The 19002-nt window shown below is 39.2% G+C and overlaps 1 protein-coding gene across 3 annotated transcripts in view; it reads right to left on the bottom strand.

Annotated features, from left to right (window-relative positions):
• The window catches only part of FAM169A (family with sequence similarity 169 member A), a 68206-nt gene that overhangs the window by 25411 nt on the left and 23793 nt on the right, over window positions 1–19002 (bottom strand). For all 3 annotated transcript variants that reach the window (XM_013972678.2, XM_018065539.1, XM_018065540.1), the window contains exon 6: window positions 275–454. In XM_013972678.2, coding sequence (XP_013828132.1) covers window positions 275–454 — 180 coding nt within the window. The remainder of the gene's footprint in view (window positions 1–274; window positions 455–19002) is intronic.

The raw sequence follows: 19002 nt of genomic DNA, 5'->3' as shown, positions 1-19002 counted from the left end.
TTATGGTTGCACAGCTGTGAAATAATAAGACCACTAAACTGTACACTTTATGAGGGTGGATTTAATGGTATGTGAATTCTATTTCAATTTCTTAAAAAAAGCTACCATATCCTCAAAATGCCATTTATGTGAGGTAAGGGCACATACACTCTCTTGACCCTAGAGAGTCAAGAATGTAATTTACTTAATACTGACATACACACATTTAAGATAAAGTGCAGAAACTTAAGAAGTGACACTGAGATAAGTTTAACTAAAAACTTAATCCAATTACCTATGTACATGAGAGAGGTCAGGGGATACCGCAAGCCAAGTGCATCTTCTGTAAAGGAATCAACAAAGTCCTCCAGCATATGAAGCCCAAAGTCTTTGCCTCGATATTTCTTTCTTACAAACATTGTATCCAGAACTGGCAGTTGGTAGCTTTGGGTAAGAAACGAGGCACATGTGCTTCCTGCAGTCATAAAACAGAAATCCAACAATTTTTCACATTTAAAAGACCATGTAGGTATATATATTTAGAGAACATGAGTTAAGGTTGAAATTGGTTATTTTTTCTTATATCACAAATGTTAAATAAATGCATAAATTTTACAATATAAAATGCTTTCCAGCTGTTACATATCATAATGTATACCTGAGATGATGAGAAGAACTACGTTATTTTACAGCTGCCAAAACCATCTCATGCAAATTAACTATTACCATTTGATGAACGGTATGCTTGAATATATATCTCTGTCCATAGACCTGTACAACTTTAAAGCTCATCAACTATTAAAATTTCAAATTTAAAGAGTATTTGGTGATTGCATAAGTACACCAAGTATCTAATTCCAACCTTCAGTTCAGTTCAGCTCAGTCTCTCAGTTGTGTCCGACTCTTTGCGACCCCATGAATCGCAGCACGCCAGGCCTCCCTGTCCATCACCAACTCCCGGAGTTCACTCAGACTCACGTCCATCGAGTCAGTGATGCCATCCAGCCATCTCATCCTTTGTCGTCCCCTTCTCCTCCTGCCCCCAATCCCTCCCAGCATCAGAGTCTTTTCCAATGAGTCAACTCTTCGCGTGAGGTGGCCAAAGTACTGGAGTTTCAGCTTTAGCATCATTCCTTCCAAAGAAATCCCAGGGCTGATCTCCTTCAGAATGGATTGGTTGGATCTCCTTGCAGTCCAAGGGACTCTCAAGAGTCTTCTCCAACACCACAGTTCAAAAGCATCAATTCATCTTTCCCTTTACTTTTTCCCTAGTGAGTACAGTTTCATTTTTACCTACTTAATGATGGCAAAGAAGTGAAATAGTTCTCCAAATTTTTAAGGACTATGGATTAGGACTAAATGGAAACATTGATTTTAGAAACGGCTAAGTCAACAATCTTTGTGAATACACTTTTTAAAATATCCTGTACATTTAAGGTTTAACAGGAGAAATGTTTGTAGTAGTAACTAAACATGCCTCCCCTTATTATATCACAGACCTACACTGATTTGTCTTTTAAGAACCCTGATTTGGGTTGTGACCCTTCAAGTAGATGTATAAGCTTCTAGAATGTACCTTAAGACAGTTTGTAAGTAGAGGACCTCATGATGGAGTATCCCACTTTCTAAGTTAGCTATCAGTCAGTATTCTACTCTTTTAGTACTTCAAGTAAAACAATTATTCTCAGTTACATTATTCACATGATTTTGGATACTTATAATGATGTAGTTCAAGAAAGAAACAAAATTTCAGGCAACAAACCTTTCACAAATTAACTTTTACCAATCATATCATTTGATGGGATGGTCAATATAGCAAGGCTTTTTAAGTTTAACCAAATAATGAATTACTTTTTATTAAACTGGAGAACTTCAATAACTTTTTGCAATAATCTCTGTAAGAGGACATGACAACCCACTCCAGGATTCTTGCCTGGAGAAGAGAGAAGCCTGGTGGGCTAAACAGTCCATGGGGTCACAAAGAGTCAGACACAACTGAGCGACTAAGCACACACACACACTAAGACAACTAATTTAAATTCAAAATAGGTAACACACATTGTTATATACTTAGTTCTTAACTGCTGATGTTCAGTTAGGAAACTAATAAGGGTCAAAATGTCTTACATAGTGGCTGTAATTAACAATATTGCTTTACATACATTAAATTTATTTAAAAGGTAGATCTCAGGCTTCCCAGATGGCTCAGTGATAAAGAATCCACCTGCCAATGCAGGAGCCACAGGAGACTCGGGTTTGATCCTTGGGTAGGGAAGATCTCCTGGAGGAGGAAAGAGCAACCCACTCCAGTACATGGAGCAGAAAAGAGCTGGACAGAACCGAGTACACACACCGAATTTTTTTTTTTTAAAGGTAGATCTTAAGCATTAGCACCTCAAAAAAAAGAAAGGAAGAGGGCTTCTTTGGTGGCTCAGTTGTAAATATGTACATGTAAAACCCAATGCAGGCAGCAGGGGTTTGATCCCTGGTCTAGGAAGATCTCACATGCCACGGAGCAGCTAAGCCCGGGTGCCACAGCTATAGAGCTTGTGCTCCGGAGCCCAGGAGCCACAGCTACTTAACCCTGAGCACCCGAGAGCCCATCTCTGCAACAAGGGAAGCCACGCAGTGAGAAGCCTGCACCCCACAACCAGAGAGCACCCTGCTCGCTGCAACCGGAGGCAACCCTGCGTACAACAAAGGCACAACACAGACAAAAGTAAATGAAATTACACACACACACACACACACGCGCACACACACACACACACACACTATATATATGTAAAAGAAAAGAAGGAAGAAAGAAAATGGCGACCATGTTAGGCAATTAATATACTGATTATGGTGAATATTTTGCAATGTGTGTCAAATCACAACTTCAATTTATCAATCATACTCAATAAATCCAAAATAAATACATAAAATTTTTATTAGTCTAACAGGTAGCCTCACCAACAAGCTACAGTGACTAGCTTTTTTAATGCCTTAAAATTAGGGTTCTCTCATAGTAACTGCTAGAAGTGATAAATCAAGAGACATTACTTTAAAAGTAACATTAATTCAAAGCACAAAGCAAACATGAGAAGAGAATCCTATCTAGTTCTTAATACTGTCTGAAGATCTATTGCTTTTACTGTTGTGCATGCCTCAGAATACCAAATATATGAAGTAAATTTCCCACAAATTGATTTTTTCCTATTTTTACACAAACATTTCTTTAAATAGAGAAAAGGTAGAGTCTAGCATCTAATGGTGTTAACAAGGTCAATTTATGGAATTAACAGTTTTCACAAAGTCTAAAGTTCTACTTATTCACCATGTACATATTCATTTCAAAAAACCATGCTAATTCTCTTTCTGTGACTATACCTTAAATTCTTATTTTTATATTTCTATCAGGTTCTACCCAGATATAAGAGAAATCAAATCAAGGGCGGAAAAACTTCCCAAGTTACCAGAGATTCTTCAGACACATCAACAGCACAAGTACTTAGTAATTAGTGGGGAAAAAAAAACAAACCCTACAACCTTAGATGAACTTTCATTAAAAATCTACTAGCTGAAATTTAATTTAGCACTGCACAAGAGGCAGCTTGGATATTTACACTCCTCAGAGCTTCACCTTTGGCCACAATTTTTTTCTATATGCTCTCTCTGGGTAATCTCCCTACTCTCAAGGTTTCTACCATTTATCCAAATGCTTATGATCACAATCTTTTATTTCTGTAATGCATGAAACTTACTCCAAGATGAACGGAAGAGCTCATATAAATGTAAATACAACAAAAAACACACAGTCATCTCCAAATACAGAGAAAAAGCATTAGACAAAATCCAGCACATTCATGAGAAAAATACTCAAGGTCTTCAATCTGATAAAGCGATCTATGAAAAACCTGGCAGCTAATAAAAATCACACTTAATGGTGAAAGACCAGATATTTTCCCCTAAGATCAAGAACAAGATAAAAATGTTAATTCTCACCACTTTTATTCAATATCTTAAGTAGGTTCTAGCTGGGCAATTAGGTAAGAAAAGGAAATGAAAACCACCTAGAAAGAAAGAAAGAAAACCTTCTTGTATACAGACCTTAAGACTTTCATCTTAAGAAATTCACTAAAAAATTATTAAAACTGATAGTTTTTAAGTTCAGCAAGATTATAGGATATAAGATCAATATACAAAAATCAATTAAGGACTTCCCTGGCAGTCCAGGGGTTAACAGCTCAGGCATCCACTACTGGGGGCGTGGGTTTGACCCCTGGTTGGGGAACTAGGATCTTGACCCTCAAGAGCCTTGCAGAGTGGCCAAAAAAAAAAAAAATTTTTTTTCAATTGTATTTCTAGACACCAGCAATGAACAATCTTTAAATGAAATTAAGAAAACAATTCCACTAACAAGAGCATCACCAAATAAAAAGATACACAGGAATAAATTTGGCAAGAGTACAAAACTGAAAACTACAAACATTTAATAGGAATTAGGGACCGAAGAATTTGCCTGGCAATGCAGAGGACACAGGTTCCATCCCTGGTTAGGTAACATGCCACATGCCACAACTGCTGAAGCCCACGCACTCTAGAATCCCTGCTCTGCAACGAGAGGTCACTGCAACGAGAAGCCTGTACACCATGACTAGAGAGTAGCCCCCGCTCACCCCAACTAGAGAAAGCCCGCGCACAGCAACGAAGAGCCCCTGGGATGAGTGAAGACCCATCACAGCCAAAACGAAGTAATCAATTTTTCAAACAACCGAAGGAATTAAAGAACAGTTAAATAACTGGCAAGACATCCCATTGTTCATGATTCAGAAGACAACATTGTTAGGATGTCAACACACCCCAAACTGACCTATAAATTCAAAATTCCAGCTGGATTTTTTGCAGAAATTGACAAAGTAATCCTAAAACTCATATGGAAATGCAAAAACACACAAATGACCCAAATAATCTTAACAAAGAAGAACAAAGTTGGAAGACTTCCAATTTAAAGACTTCCTATTTTAAAAGTTACAAAGCTACAGTAATCAAGCCAGTGTGGTACTGGCACAGAATAAACAGCAATCAACAGAACAGAAGTTCCAGAAACAAAACCTCTTATTTTTGGTCAACTGATTTTTGACAGGAGTCCCAAGGCATTTCAGTGGAAACAGAACAGGCTTTTTAAAATGAATGGGGGTGGGGCAACTGGATATCCACATATGCAAAAGAATGATGTTGGGCCCCACTCCCCTTTTTTAGACCTCATACAAAAATTAACTGCAAATGGAACATAAAATCTTAGCATAAAACCCAGCAGTAAATCTTCATCATCTTAGGTCAGGAGAAGTCTTCTTAGCTATAACACCAAAAGCAAAAGTGACACATGAAAAGATAACTGGACTCTATAAAAACTAGTGCTTCAAAGGACATCAACAAGAAAGTAAAAAGACAAGCCACAAAATGAGAGAAAATCCTTTCAAATTATGTATTCATACAGGACTTCTATCTAGAATATATGAAAACTGCTTACAACTCACTAATAAAAAGACAAATAAAACCCAACTTAAAAATGAGCTAAGGATTTAACAGACATTTCCCCAAAGACATACAAATGGCCAACAGGTATATAAAACATGGTCAATGTCTCGAATCATCAGGGCACAGCAACTCAAATGAAGTATCACCTCATACGTGTCAGGACTGCTACCAGCAAAACAAAAGACAATAAATGCTAACACGGATATGGAAAACTGGAACCCTTGTATACTATTAATGGGAATGCAGAATGGTGTAGCCACCATGAAAAAAAGCACAGAGGCTCCTCAAAGTATTAAAAATAGAGCTATCACAGATCCAGCAATCCCACTCCTGGGTATATATCCAAAATAATGGAAATCAGTATCTCAAAGAGATTAGTAACTCAATGTTCACTGCAGCATTATTAACAATAGCCAAGATGTGGTAACAACCTAAAGGTCCACTGATGAATGAATGGACAAAGAAAATAAGGGGTGGCGGTGGGGTGTGTATAGGATACATACAAACAGCTTCAGAAAAACGTACATCTGCAATATACAACATGGATGAACCTTGAGGACATCATGCTAGGCAAAGTCAGTCAGCCACAGGACAAACACTGCATGAGTCCAATTACATGAGACACCTTATAACAGTCAAATTGCTAGCAGAGAGCAGAACAATGGGTGTCAAGGGCAGAGTGATGGAAAACTGGGCAGCTGTCAATGGGTTTAAAGTTTCAGTAAAGCCAAGTTCTAGAGACGTGCTATATACAACACGACATCTGTGGTCAACAATACTGTAATCTATAGTTAAAAATCTGTGAAGACAGTAGATCTTCTGTTAAGTGTTCTGACCACAATAAAATAAGATTAAAAAACATATTTTAAGATAAATAATCTAGACAGAAAGGAGATTAGTGCCTTTCAGGAATTCTAAGATAAAGGAAATGAGGAGCGACAGCTAAAGGGTACAGGAATTCTTGAGGTGATGAAGATATTTTTGAATTAGACAGTACTGGTGGTTGCATGACTCTGTGAACATACTGAAAATCACTTAAGGGTAAACTTGATGATATGTGAATTATAATAGGATGGACCTCAAAATAATCATACTGAAAGAACCCAGACCAAAAAAAAAAAAATATGTACTATATGATTCCAGTTTATAAAAATCTAGAAAGCAGGCTAATACATAATAATAGAGAGCAGATAAGTGTTTCCTTGGGGACAAACTAAGGAAGGAAGGATGGTTACAAATAGGCACAAAGAAACTTTTCGGAATAAGAGATCTGTTTACTCTCTTGATTGTAGTGATAGTATCACAGCTATATACATAAGTCAAAACATAACAAAGTGTAAAATTTCAACATGGTTAACTTTTTGTAAGTTAGTTATACCACAATAAAGTAAGAAGGGTTAAAAAAAAAAAAAAGACAACTCAATTTAAAAATGGGTAAAGGATTTGAACACATAGCCCAAAGAAGACACAATAATGGCCAAAATGCATGTGAAAAGACGCTAAACATCCTTAGCCATTTAGGAAATGTGACTCAAAATGACAATGCCATGCCACTTCACACCTACCAGATTGGCTATAGTCAAGAAGACAGATAAAAAGAAATGGTAATACCAGACCAACTTACTGGCCTCCTGAGAAACCTGTAGGCAGGTCAGGAAGTAACAGTTAGAATTAGACATGGAACAATGGACTGGTTCCAAATTGAGAAAGGAGTATGTCAAGGCTGTATATTGTCACCCTGCTTATTTAACTTCTACGCAGCGTACATCATGAGAAATGCCAGGCTGGATAAAGCACAAGCTGGAATAAAGATTGCTGGGAGAAATATCAGTAACCTCAGACATGCAGATGACACCAGCTTATGGGAGAAAGTGAAGAGGAACTAAAGAGCTTCTTGATGAAAGTGAAAGAGGAGAGTGAAAAAGCTGGCTTAAAACACAACATTCAAAAAACTAAGATCATGGCATCGGGTCCTATCACTTCACGGCAAACAGAAGGGGCAACAACGGAAACAGTGACAGATTTTGTTTTCTTGGACTCCAAAATCACTGCAGACAGTGACCACAGCCATGAAATGAAAAGACACCTGATCCTTGAAGAAGAGCTATGACCAACCTGCTGCTGCTGCTGCTGCTAAGTCACTTCAGTCGTGTCCGACTCTATGCGACCCCACAGACGGCAGCCCACCAGGCTCCCCGTCCCTGGGATTCTCCAGGCAAGAACACTGGAGTGGGTTGCCATTTCCTTCTCCATGCATGAAAGTGAAAAGTGAAAGTGAAGTCACTGAGTCATGTCCAACTCTCAGCAACTCCATGGACTACAGCACACCAGGTTCCTCCGTCCATGGGATTTTCCAGGCAAGAGTACTGGAGTGGGGTGCCATTGCCTTCTCCATGACAAACCTAGACAGTATTAAAAAGCAGAGACATTACTTTGCAGGCAAAGGTCTGCATATTCAAAGCTATGGTTTTTCCAGCAGTCATGTATGGATGTGAGAGTTGGACTATAAAGAATGCTGAGCGTCGAAGAATTGATGCTTTCAAACTGTGGTGTTGGAGAAGACTCCTGAGAGTCTCCTGGACTGCAAGGAGATCAAACCAGTCAATCAACGCTAGAAATCAAACCAGGAAATCAACCTTGAATATTCATTGGAAGAACTGATGCTGAAGCTCCATACCTTGGCCATCTGATACAAAGAGCCAACTCACTAGAAAAGACCCCGATGCTGGGAAAGATTGAAGACAGAAGAAGAAGGGGGCGACAGAGGACAAGATTGTCGCATGGTATTACTGACTCAATGGATACCAGTTTGAGCAAGCTCCAGGAGATGGTGAAAGGCAGGGAAGCCTGGTGTGCTGCAGGCCATGGGGTCAGAAACAGTCAGGCCCGACAGAGCAACTGAACAATGACAATGGGTAAATTGTATGGTATGTAAATGAACCTTAATAAAGCTTAAAAATGTAAATGGAACAACAAATGTGTACATGTGACTCTAATAAACTGTTTATAATCCGATTTTTCATATACTCCCCAAACCTGCTCCTTCTCCTGTTTTCTAATTTTCCAGTAAATCTCATCATCATTCTACCAGGGGCTCAGAGCAAAACCTGAGATCTCATCCTTGACTTTTCCTTCACAGCCTACGCATAATCCATTAGAAATACTGCAGCAATGACTCCATAATTTATCGTAATTATGAAGACTTCTACCCCTTTCTTCACCTCTCACCAGAGTTTTCTGCAACCGCCTCTTAACTAACTTCACTCTTAACCCTGCCATCTCTCTTTCTGGTTTTCCACACAACACAGCTACTTTTATAGAAGACTAACCAGATTGTGTTACTTCCATGCTCAAAATCCTCCACCAGATTCCTATCACCCAGAGTGAAATTCAGACCTCTAAAAACCTCTTCTCTTGAAACTTCAGGAAAGTTCTTCCCTCATTGTTCCCTCACTACCTTCACAGCTGCTTGCCCTGACTCGTCTATTTAAATAGTGCCTCTATTTTAAATAGTACCCACCCCCAACACACACTATTCTTTTAATCTAGTTTTTCTTCATAGCACCTGAGAGCATATCATCTATTTGTCTATCCATTGCTATCTCCTCCTCTTAAATGTACGTTCCATGAGGATAGAGTTTGCAAACATTTTATTACTATCTCTCAATTTCTGCTTCTTGCTCTTTCTCCTATTCGCCCTCTTCCCCTCCCCTTCTTCTCCTTCCCTATCAATATAACAAACAAATACAAATAACTTCTGAGTAAATGAATAAATGTTCACAATATCATTCAGGATCTATGCATCAAATTCAAGAACAGCTGTTCTGTCACAATTGAATGACTCTCTTTGCCGGGGCCCAGCCCCGGTGGATCCAGGGAATTCGAAGGGTGGACGGAGTCGGCGAGGAAAACTTATTTATTTATTAATATTAGATTAGATTAGGAAGAAATAGTGTAGTAGGAAAATTAAGTGGAGAGAAGAGGCTGATTAACTTGGGTTACGTGGAAAACCAATAAAGCTCCAGACAAGGAGCCTGCACCATCTACGTTAGGCCGCCGGCGCCCGTTTGAATATCGGAGAGTGCCCCGCCTTGGGCTCTCTCTCTTACGAATCTTAAAAGCCGGGACAAGTAAGTAGACATAGTGAGCCTCCACACCCCAGATGGGAATTCAGCCAGAAATCAGAGTAAAGAGGAGACACGGGGGAAACCAGTCCAGCGACTGGCTCTCCCTCTATTGTCCTTCAAGGCCTTTTATACTTTTGATTCTACATAGAGATCAATGGGTAATACAAAATTATGTAGCGTTAGCAGCCCAGACTCTTTCTGTATCTCTTTTTGTATACAAAAGGTCTCAGGTGATTTACATTATCTTCTGGCCAGGAGGCTTGTTAACAATTTTTTGGCTGTCTTTCTTAATGAATGTTGCTTTTGTTTCCCCTGTTTTTCTTTAATCTGCATCTCCTTAAAGCGCTAAAGTTACATCTCTATAGAACAAAGGTGCAGTGGGTTATAACAAAGAAGGTACTTAACTCAAAGATCTAATGTTGCTAATACCAGGTCTACTACTTGTTTTTCTATATACCAACTATATCTAAAAATAAAGGATATGAAAATTTGGCAGCAAGTATTGGCTCAACAAATGAAACCTTTAATCAGTCCTATTCTAATGATTTTGACTCTTCAGAAGCCCCTACATTCCTAGGATGTTTTAAGCTTCCTGTGCCTCCTGCGGTCAGGCGGCTTCAAACAATCACATGCGCAGCTGTACGAGTCCTGCAGGCAGGCTAGAAAGCCATCAGAGGGGTTTTGGGATTGAAACACTCTTTCAAATGCAGAAGACTAAAGCCCTGAATTGACTTTTTCTAGAGAATGTCAGAGGAGTGGAAAAGCAGGCAGATTCTTAATGTTGGGGGGTGGATGCTCAGGAAATTCCAGGGGGAAAACCTGAGGTCTGATTACCCTTGCCGCATGACCTTGTCTCGGTTGGAACTCCTCACGCTGGCTCCCCGCATCTCTTTTCATGGCATCACCATTTCCTCTTTGTCTAACTGGGAATTTTGTCTCTTCTCACCTTCATGAAACCTGGCTTAATACCTTATGAAGCCATCAGTGTGTGATTGTCTCCACAGACACACAGCATAAAGTGAATCCTAAAAAAATAATGCTACTAGATATCTTTACTGGAGAAGGCAATGGCACCCCACTCCAGTACTCTTGCCTGGAAAATCCCATGGATGGAGGAGCCTGGTAGGCTGCAGTCCATGGGGTCGCGGAAGAGTCAGACACGACTGAGCGACTTCACTTTCACTTTTCACTTTCATGCATTGGAGAAGGAAATGGCAACCCACTCCAGTGTTCTTGCCTGGAGAATCCCAGGGATCAGAGAGCCTGGTGGGCTGCCATCTATGGGGTCAAACAGGGTCGGACACGACTGAAGCAACTTAGCAGTAGCAGCAGCAAATATCTTTACATGAGACCTCGCCATATATTACTAGAGAAGTATTCTCATCACAGTCTTCATGCTTTATAAATCAGTTAAGGTAACATGAGCTGTTACAATAAACCGAATCTGGAAAGCTCAACATTAAAGAGTTTCGTTTTTAAATAACAATGCCACACGGTTGTTTCCGGTAGTGGATGGCTTTCTGATTCACAGCCCTTCAGTTACCTATTGCTGCCTCACAAACCATCCCCAAATGTACTGGCTTAAAACAAAATCTGTAATTTCGTTACTTATCACAACTCTCATACAGTATTAGGTGGGCCACTGGCACAGCCAAAGGTCCAAATGCCTCTATTCCCACAGCAGCAGGAATCGCAGCTGGGCTTGCCTCCCAGCCGGGCACCTCCCTTCAATGTAGTTAAAGACCTTTATGCTGGCAAAGACTGAGGACAGGAGGAGAAGGGGACAACAGAGGATGAGATGGTTGGATGGCGTCAAAGATTCAATGGACATGAATTTGAGCAAGCTCAGGGAGATGCTAAAGGACAGGGAAGCCTGCAGTCCGTGGGGTCGCCAAGAGTCAGACATGACTGAGCAACTGAACAACAACAATATATACTATCAAAAGTTATTATTTTATATCACATTTTTGTTATTCCTCAAAAAATCTTGAAACAGAGGGGCCAGAAATCTAAATTTTAGTAAAGAGACACTGAATGACCTATCCAAAAAAGGAGGTAAGATCATAGCTATAGCTCTGAGTAAAAAGAAGTCAGAAAGCTGTAACAAAAGCTAACAGCAAATAAAGAGAGGAAAAAACACTTCCACTAAATATTGTTTCAAATGGAAATTTCAAAAACCAAAAATACATCTCCTAATATCGATCATAAATAAATCCCTTTGGAAGCAAGTTAACAAACTGATTTTGAAGGTGTTGATTAGATTTTGCTTCCCTCACAACCTTCTTATGTTTTTCCAAAACACAAGTCTTCAAATTGGATCAAGGAGATTTACAGTTGAAGCCAAATAAGAAGCATTTCCAAAATAACACTTGACTTTAAATTTTTTCCCGTCTACACTAAAATGTGACATCTGATTTATACACATTTACTATCTTTTATCTTTCTTGACATAGGACAGTTAACAAAACTTTCACTGAATTAACAAGTGGTTTTGTTTTATTTTTCATGCCTGTATGAGACTTTTCTCCCGAGCAGTTTTCTAGTTAGTATAGCCCTTTTAATAGGTGGACCTGATTATCACAGACCCTGTGAGATTTAGAAACTTCACCTAGTTTTGTGGTAGACACCGATCAGACTCTGGGAATAGTCCTTTTGATAGTGTTCATTTTCAACTCTCCATCAAAGTTTCACATACACACTGCCAGCACCCAACAGTCCTGTAAGACTTGTTGGGGAACACATACAAACACATACACACACACACACACACACTCACACACACACAATCCATCCCCCAGAAACAAGCACTTTCATCTTTTTCAGTATTTAAAGTTATTTTCAGTTATTATATACATATATAATATATATTATATATATTGGAAGGAATGATGCTAAAGCTGAAACTCTGGTACTTTGGCCACCTCATGCGAAGAGTTGACTCATTGGAAAAGACTCTGATGCTGGGAGGGATTGGGGGCAGGAGGAGAAGGGGACGACAGAGGATGAGATGGCTGGATGGCATCACTGACTCGATGGACGTGAGTTTGAGTGAACTCCGGGGGTTGGTGATGGACAGGGTGGCCTGGTGTGTTGCGATTCATGGGGTCACAAAGAGTCGGACACGATTGAGCAACTGAACTGAACATTATATATATTATATATATATAATATAGTATTTCCAGTTTAAATAACTTACTACTTCTTGATTTTTCCATCTTAGGCATGATACTGACTTCCCAGTATAGGAGATGAGAATTAACTTTTATATATTAACATATTCACACACCCTACTCCCAATACAGCAGTGACAGAATGAGATGGTTAAGACAGCATCATCAACTCAATGGACATGAACCTGAGCAAACTCCAGGAGATACTGAAGGACAAAGGAGCCTGAAATGCTGCAGTCCACGGGGCTGCAAAGAGTCAGAAATGACTTAGGGACTGAACAACAATTCCCACTATACCATAACCACACATCCTATACAGGCCTTGTCCTATTACCTCAATATAGTAATATATCATTTTCACTAGACCAGTCTTCAGCAATTACATTATGAATACACACACGCATACACTTTTGATTAACTGAGCCATGTGGTATATCAGGATTGTTTTTCTATCCTGCATTGCTTTTTGATACACCTTAACAGTGGTTTATCACTCATTAATTAGTGTTTACTTCTAACGTATCCCTCAAGAAAGTCTCCCTTAACTTGATAAAACTCATCTTGATAAATGCAAACACATCAGGTATTCCGTATTTTTGAATCAATGACCCAGAGTTTCCTAACCTACTACAATCTAGATAAGTCAATCTCTAGAAAAGTGCTGTCCAAAAGAACTTTCTGCAATGATGGAAATGTTCTATATCTCTTCTCTTCAGTGTGGTACCCACATGCAGTTATGGGACACTTACACTGTGGCTAGTATGACTGAGAAACAATTTTCAGTTTTATTTCATCTTAACTAATTTCCATTTAAATAGCTACATAAAGCTAATGGCTACCAACTGGGACAGAGAAGCCCCAGAATGATCAGAGCTGTGATTTGGGGATACTTCTCTCCTTCATTTCCTAATCTCTTTCTTGATTTCCTTATTTTAACAGAGCATAAATTCTAGCTTCCTGAAAAACTATGCATGAGAGATTAAAAAAGGTTTTTTTTTAATTAACTATGTAGAAATCTCCTTCTCTCTCATACTTCATTTATAATCTGGGTATAGAATTACAATGAAAGTCACTCTTGAGAGTCCCTAGGACTGCAAGGAGGTCCAACCAGTCCATCCTCAAGGAGATCAGTCCTGGGTGTTCATTGGAAGACCTGATGCTAAAGCTGAAACTCCAATACTTCAGACACCTCATGCGAAGAGTTGACTCACTGGAAAAAACCCTGATGCTGGGAGGGATTGGGGGCAGGAGGAGAAGGGGACGACAGAGGATGAGATGGCTGGATGGGATCACCGACTCAATGGACATGAGTTTGAGTAAACTTCGGGCATTGGTGATGGACAAGGAGGCCATGCGTGTTGCGATTCATGGGGTCACAAAGAGTCGGACACGACTGAACGAATGAACCGAACTGAAGAATGAGACATTAAGAAGTTAACTAGTGTACATGGTGGAGATTGCTGACAAGGAGTTTGGACTTTTCCCAGGGGAATTATTTAATACTTTTTAAAATATTTTTTATATTTTAAAATATTTTTTTCTCTTGGACAAGTCAAATTCCTCAAAGGAAACTTTTTGTTCATGTGGAAAATTCTGAAAGAGATGGGAATGCCAGACCACCTGACCTGCCTCTTGAGAAATCTGTATGCAGGTCAGGAAGCAACAGTTAGAACTGGACATGGAACAACAGACTGGTTCCAAATAGGAAAAGGAGTATGTCAAGGCGTCAAGGCTGTATATTGTCACCCTGCTTATTTAACTTATACGCAGAGTACATCATGAGAAACACTGGAATGGAAGAAACACAAGCTGGAATCAAGATTGCCGGGAGAAATCTCAATAAACTCAGATATGCAGATGACACCACCCTTATGGCAGAAAGTGAAGAGGAACTAAAAAGCCTCTTGATGAAAGTGAAAGAGGAGAGTAAAAAAGTTGGCTTAAAGCCCAACATTCAGAAAACGAAGATCATGGCATCCGGTTCCATCACTTCATGGGAAATAGATGGGGAAACAGTGGAAACAGTGTCAGATTTTAATTTTTGGGGGCTCCAAAACCACTGCAGATGGTGACTGCAGCCATGAAATTAAAAGACGCTTACTCCTTGGAAGAAAAGTTATGACCAACCTAGATAGTATATTCAAAAGCAGAGACATTACTTTGCCGACTAAGGTCCGTCTAGTCAAGGCTATGGTTTTCCCAGCAGTCATGTATGGATGTGAGAGTTGCCCTGTGAAGAAGGCTGAGCACCGAAGAATTGATGCCTTTGAACTGTGGTGTTGGAGAAGACTCTTGAGAGTCCCTTGGACTGCAAGGAGATCCAACCAGTCCATTCTGAAGGAGATCAGCCCTGGGATTTCTTTGGAGGGAATGATGCTAAAGCTGAAACTCCAGTACTTTGGCCACCTCATGCGAAGAGTTGACTCACTGGAAAAGACTCTGATGCTGGGAGGGATTGGGGGCAGGAGGAGAAGGGGACGATCGAGGATGAGATGGCTGGATGGCACCACTGACTTGATGGACGCGAGTCTGAGTGAACTCCGGGAGCTGGTGATGGACAGGGAGGCCTGGCCTGCTGAGATTCATGGGGTCGCAAAGAGCCAGACAGGACTGAGCGACTGAACTGAACTGAACCATTAAATAATTTTGAAATACATAACATGTATTCACACACCTTTGGTAACATTTAAAATTTCCATGAATTATAAAGACTATAATTTTTAGCAAGACTTCCCTCGCGGCTCAGATGGTAAAGCATCTGCCTACAATGCGGAAGACCCGAGTTTGATCCCTGGGTTGGACAGATCCTGTGGAGAAGGAAATGGCAACCCACTCCAGTACTCTTGCCTGTAAAATCCCATGGACAAGATAAGCCTGATAGGCTACAGTCCATGGGGTCACAAAGAGTCAGACACAACTGGGCGACTTCACTTTTAACAGCTATTTATCTTAAAAATAATTTCAGACTTAGCAAACAGTTTCAAAAATATGCAGAGTTCCCACACACCCTTCATCCAAATGCTCCTAATGTTAACATCTTACATAGCCAGAATACTATTATCAAAACCAGGACTTCAACACTGATAGAAGACTATCAGCAAAACTGCAGACCTGATTCAACTTCCAGCAGTTTGTCTACTGATACCCTTTTTCTGTTTCAGAATCCAATCCAAGATTCCATATGGTATTTAGTTTCATGTCTCCTAAACTCTGGTCTTTGACACTTCCTCCTCCTTTCCTTGTCTTTCATCATCTTGATACTTTTGGAGGTTACTGATCAGTTACTTTGTAAAATAACCTCCAATTTGGCTTTATCTAGTGTTTTCTCATAATAAAATTAAGATTATGCATTTGGGGCAAAAACAGTACAGAAAAGATGTGGTGTCCTTCTCAGTATACCATACTGGGGTCTCTAATAGTGATGCGTTTTATTCTTGGTAATGTTAACCATGATCTATTAACTAACATGGTGTCTGCCAGGATTCTCTATATAAATTTACTATGTTTCCTTTTTGGTTTTTGGCCTTAGGGCATGTGGGGGATCTTAATTCCCTGAGCAGATATTGAACCCACTGTCCCCTGTAGTGAAAGTGCGGAGTCTTAACCACTGGGCTGCCAGAGAAGTCGCCCCATCCCTTCTCAAACAAACAATATTGATTAAAGAAAAAAACTATATCACTACTCTTTTAAATGTAGCAAATGGACCCTAAAAACTATTATCAATTTGATTTGATAACTGTCATCACACACTGAACAAACTGTTCCTTACTAAGGAACTAACTATTAACAGTAAAAACGTTTACATCATTCCTCTCCACCCTGCCTTCTATTCTATTTATTCTACACACTGTTATCTTGATGTAATATATTTTTATGTTTGGGTTATGTATTGATTACCTAATCATTCCCCTCTGTAAATACATATCTGTATATAAATATACATTTTTTTAAATATAAATTTTTAAAATTCCTTGTGACCATAAGGTTCTAAGTACCAATTCAAAAGTAATTCTGAGTTTTCCTTAAAATTAATATTATTATATGATGGATCAAAACACAAGTATATTATACATTTGGAAAATTATTCAGCAAAAAATAAGATTTTACTGAAAATCTCTCTCTTAATGAAATATATAGAGCTTACCTTTATCTTTTCAGTTTATGAGTCCATGAACAAACATTACCTACTACCAAAACACAGCAAGCACTAATTCTGTCCCTTTTATTTCTGTAGATCAAATGCTTAATAACCGTAGGAGGGACCAGAAAATCTTATTACAGTGATGTTACTCAACCCTGCAAGCTCTCTTTAGTGTTCTGTATCAGATATTATACAGTGATCTGCTAAAAACTATTTTTAATAATCTGACATCTACCTAACCCAAAAGATAAACAAACTATAAATCTCTCATGATAATTTATTTCAGGCCCCCCAAAATTATATATTTTCTTGAGCTTCATTTCCTATAATTAGATTTGACCTCATGAACAGTCTCCTCTTATATATCAAGATAATTTTTATGTTCCTACTAATAACCCTATATACTGATTTGCATTTTATTTAAAAAATCATGAATAATGAGTGATAATCACAGACTTTCATTCAACTACAAATGTATTTAATAAAGACTTTATCTTTTTGCTACTGGTACAGTTTTTCTCTGCTACGTATCAATACATTAAGAACATTTCTATCACAAAGTGTTTCAGTTTTTGTCCTGGGCAATTTTTTACAATCATGGGTTTCTTTTGTAGAAAACTACTTCCAGACTGAATTAGATGGTTACAGGTTCAAAGGCTAGCATAAGCACATCTAAGTCCACTGTTCTCTGGCTGACGAGAGCCAGAGCTTAAAGCGGAAAAAGACAAACAGGCCGTAAGGCAGTTAGCAGGGATGAATGGAAGGTGCTAAGAGGGGCAGACAAGTAGCAGTTGGAAGCCAAAGCATATAAATCTGAGTTAAATGCCAGAAACAGAAAACAGAAGCCAGGTTCCAAAGGAGAGGAGGAGCCCCAAAGCAGAGGAGGAGCCCCGGACACACATCAAAGAGGGCCCAACGCCTGGAATCGAGTCCCGACCAGAAACACTGAGAGGGGAGTGCTGTGCCCGGTACTAACTGTGTGTCTTTCATCTAGAGATGCTCTAAATGAAAAAGCATACACTCTCATGTACTTCAAATGTCTATAAGCTAGTTTCAAGTAGGAAACCCTGCTGTAGCCAGTATGAGCAGCAACAAGCCTTTAATTTCCATAGGAATTATCTTGTATAAAATAAAGCATATAGTAACTGAAACATACTCCAGCCCCAAATGTATGAAAACATTTTAAGCCAATAAAGTGATGTCTTTATGCAATACAGCACTAGGCTTCCACTAAACAAACATCATTATTCTGCCTCAAAATGATGGTATCTTTCTGGAGTTACATAATTACTGGTTCTGCTTCAAATTTATACAAGAATAAAACAGCATACTAACAGAGACTTATTTACTACACCAAACCATTTAAAACTATAGATCACAGTTTTATTTATTCTTGAGAAAAAGTGACCTCCCTTTCATTGACTATGTATACTAATTCTCATCATAAATGTCCACTAATTATATGAATAAGGTATTATTAGTCACAACTATCCTTCAAGTCAGCAGGGAATTTGGTAAGATCTTTAGAGGGCATTTGATCACAAGAGCTAAATTTGGCAAGTCTGAAATATAAAAAAGACAGAAAAATCATGGGAGCGTTCTCTGTGAAAGGTCTTTTGGCCTAGGTGCAGAGCAAGGCTGCCTTTGTTACACGGTGGTTGTCAGGTGTGGAGTATGTACGCACATGGACTACGCAGGTTTGATTTTTCTGGCTCCAGAAGCTCTAGGGAACTAAATGAACAGAACACACAGAGCAAGATGAAGCCGCTCTAGTCTTTCAGGAATAGGGTGTAGTTGGGTCCTGGGATCAGAAATCCAAACTTGACTAGATTAATGATGTCAAAGATGCTTGGATTCTCTAAATATATTAAAGCACTTTGTTTTTCATGGTAATTAGCAAAGCGGCCTTTAACCCATCAGGCTGAATCAGCTAAAACTAGAAGAGAAAGGCTGTGCATCGGGTCCACGGGTAGAAAGGGGCTTTGGAAAAAGTTGGAAATAGTGACAGAACAGGAATCGAAGTAGAACAAGGACCTTTAAATAAAGGGAAGGAAACGGGAGG

Source organism: Capra hircus, chromosome 20 (assembly GCF_001704415.2).
Source record: "Capra hircus breed San Clemente chromosome 20, ASM170441v1, whole genome shotgun sequence".
NCBI lineage: Eukaryota > Metazoa > Chordata > Mammalia > Artiodactyla > Bovidae > Capra > Capra hircus.
The sequence above is the reverse complement of the archived record's forward strand: the minus strand, read 5'-3'. Positions and strand labels throughout refer to the sequence as shown.